Here is a 2,500-nt window from a genome sequence, read left to right as displayed (position 1 = left end):
CACGAAGCCGTTGAGGTTATTAACGCACGGCGTCCACTGGTTGTCCCCGATGTGCTCCAGGTCTCCGCGTATGTACGCGATTAGCCACCACATGAAGCCGAAGAACAGCCAGGTCACGGTGTACACCAGCACGAAGATGAACAGGTTGAACCTCCACTTGAGGTCCACTAGCGTGGTGAAGATGTCCGTCAGGTAGCGGTAGGTCTCGCGCACGTTCCCGTGGTGCACGTTGCACTTGCCGTCCTTGCGCACGTAGCGCTGGGCCTCGGCTCGCTCCCGGTCCCGCTCCGGCTTGGGCTCGCCCCGCTTGGGCCGCTTGTGCTGTCGGACCGTCACGGTGCTCTCCACATCCGGCTCCATCGGGACTAATGGAAGATTCTGAGCCTGGAGAGAGAGAGAGAGATGGGATCAGTGAGCAGCAGCGATTAGCTGGAGTCTTTACTACGTTTAATATCTGGTGCTCTTCCGTCATTTTTGACCGGAAAATTTTACATTTGTTTTTTTAGAATTTGTTTCTTCATCGGAATGGTACAAAACTTGGTAAAGGTTTTGGCACTTGCCAATAGTGATCAAAAATGGCATTGGAAATGAATGGGAGACAAATTTCACCAAGTGAAAACTTTTTTCATAACAATAAACGTAAAATTCTGTAACTTTTTTTTATGTTCACTTTTTAAAACATTTTTCACTTCAGCAATAATCTGCCAAGTGTCGTCTATGAAAAGAGATGACACTTCAGTCTGTCGCTCTAAAGCATTTAAGATTTACAACAGTTGAAGTTGGAAATAAAATTTTCAGGTCTATGCTCAAAAAGTGAATAAATAGATTTTAAATAGAGCGAAAATATATTTTAGTACCATAAAATCCCCTAAAAATACAAAATATTAAATAAAAAACATTATCACACTAAAATATAGTACATTCATTTCATTGAAATTACAAAAATTAGGTGAAACACGTGAAGAACAGCAGAAGAGTGTTAAAAGAGTGTGTTTTCTGTCTAAATAAAGCGGCAGAGATGATGATGATGATGATGATGAATACTTTATTCATCCCTTTCGGGAAATTCAAGCATCCAGTAGTTTACACAACTCATACAAACAGTAAAAACAGTAAAATCACACAAACACCAATTCTAATAATAAATAAATCAGCTGCAATACCCGAACTAGAATCTATATAGTAAGTTACATCTTTAAAAGACACATAGTCCTAAGACTAACTAGTTTACTCAAGTTAAATATACAGATTAAAAATTTGCCGATTATCCCTAAAAACAAAAAACAAAACAAAAAACAATCCAGTATTAAAAATGCAATATGTTTTTTCAAAACATATTTCATGTTTTTGAGTGTTTCAAAGCAGCTTTACAGAGATAACAGGAAAATAATGCAACAAAGTTTGCTTCTCCTGTGCAGCAGTTCTAGAAGAAGACATACTAGTGCCAACACACGCTAGTGCTAGTGGAGACACACGCTAATGCACACACGCTAGTGCACACACGCTAGTGCTAGTGCAGACACACGCTAATGCAGTGCAGACACGCTAGTGCTAGTGCAGACACACGCTAGTGCAGGCACACGCTAATGCAGTGCAGACACGCTAGTGCTAGTGCAGACACACGCTAATGCAGTCGAGACACGCTAGTGCTAGTGCAGACACACGCTAGTGCAGGCACATGCTAATGCAGTGCAGTGCAGACACGCTAGTGCTAGTGCAGACACACGCTAATGCAGTGCAGACACGCTAGTGCTAGTGCAGACACACGCTAATGCAGTGCAGACACGCTAGTGCTAGTGCAGACACACGCTAGTGCAGACACACGCTAGTGCAGTGCAGACACGCTAGTGCAGTGCAGACACACGCTAGTGCAGACACACGCTAGTGCAGACACACGCTAATGCAGTGCAGACACGCTAGTGCTAGTGCAGACACACGCTAGTGCAGTGCAGACACGCTAGTGCTAGTGCAGACACACGCTAATGCAGTGCAGACACGCTAGTGCTAGTGCAGACACACGCTAGTGCAGTGCAGACACGCTAGTGCTAGTGCAGACACACGCTAATGCAGTGCAGACATGCTAGTGCTAGTGCAGACACACGCTAGTGCAGTGCAGACACGCTAGTGCAGTGCAGACACACGCTAGTGCAGTGCAGACACGCTAGTGCAGTGCAGACACACGCTAGTGCAGTGCAGACACGCTAGTGACAGAACTGTGCTTAACGGTTTATTAGGTGGAATTAAAAACTCCCCTATGGAGGAAATGAATGGGATTTTAACTTCCAGACCCGAGTGTTGCTCTATTGGCCTCTGGAAACCCCTTTATCATGCGGATCTGATGATTAATAACTATGATCTCATGATTATGATGATCTCATTCAGCCATAACCTTCAACCACAAGAATATATATTGTTTGGAAATATTCAGGCACAAATGACACAGTTTTCTGAGAATTCTCCAAATCGCTTAAAGGTCCCATTCCATGGATTATTTTTATTA

General features: G+C 43.7%; 1 protein-coding gene across 1 annotated transcript in view; it reads right to left on the bottom strand.

Moving 5' to 3' along the window:
- Positions 1-2,500, bottom strand: part of kcnj6 (potassium inwardly rectifying channel subfamily J member 6) — a 26,476-nt gene that overhangs the window by 11,299 nt on the left and 12,677 nt on the right. The window contains exon 2 of the mRNA XM_081353857.1: positions 1-384. This exon is cut by the window's left edge and continues 526 nt beyond it. Coding sequence (XP_081209983.1) covers positions 1-384 — 384 coding nt within the window. The remainder of the gene's footprint in view (positions 385-2,500) is intronic.

Source organism: Scardinius erythrophthalmus, assembly GCF_964197995.2.
Source record: "Scardinius erythrophthalmus genome assembly, chromosome: 23".
Classification (NCBI taxonomy): domain Eukaryota; kingdom Metazoa; phylum Chordata; class Actinopteri; order Cypriniformes; family Leuciscidae; genus Scardinius; species Scardinius erythrophthalmus.
The sequence above is the reverse complement of the archived record's forward strand: the minus strand, read 5'-3'. Positions and strand labels throughout refer to the sequence as shown.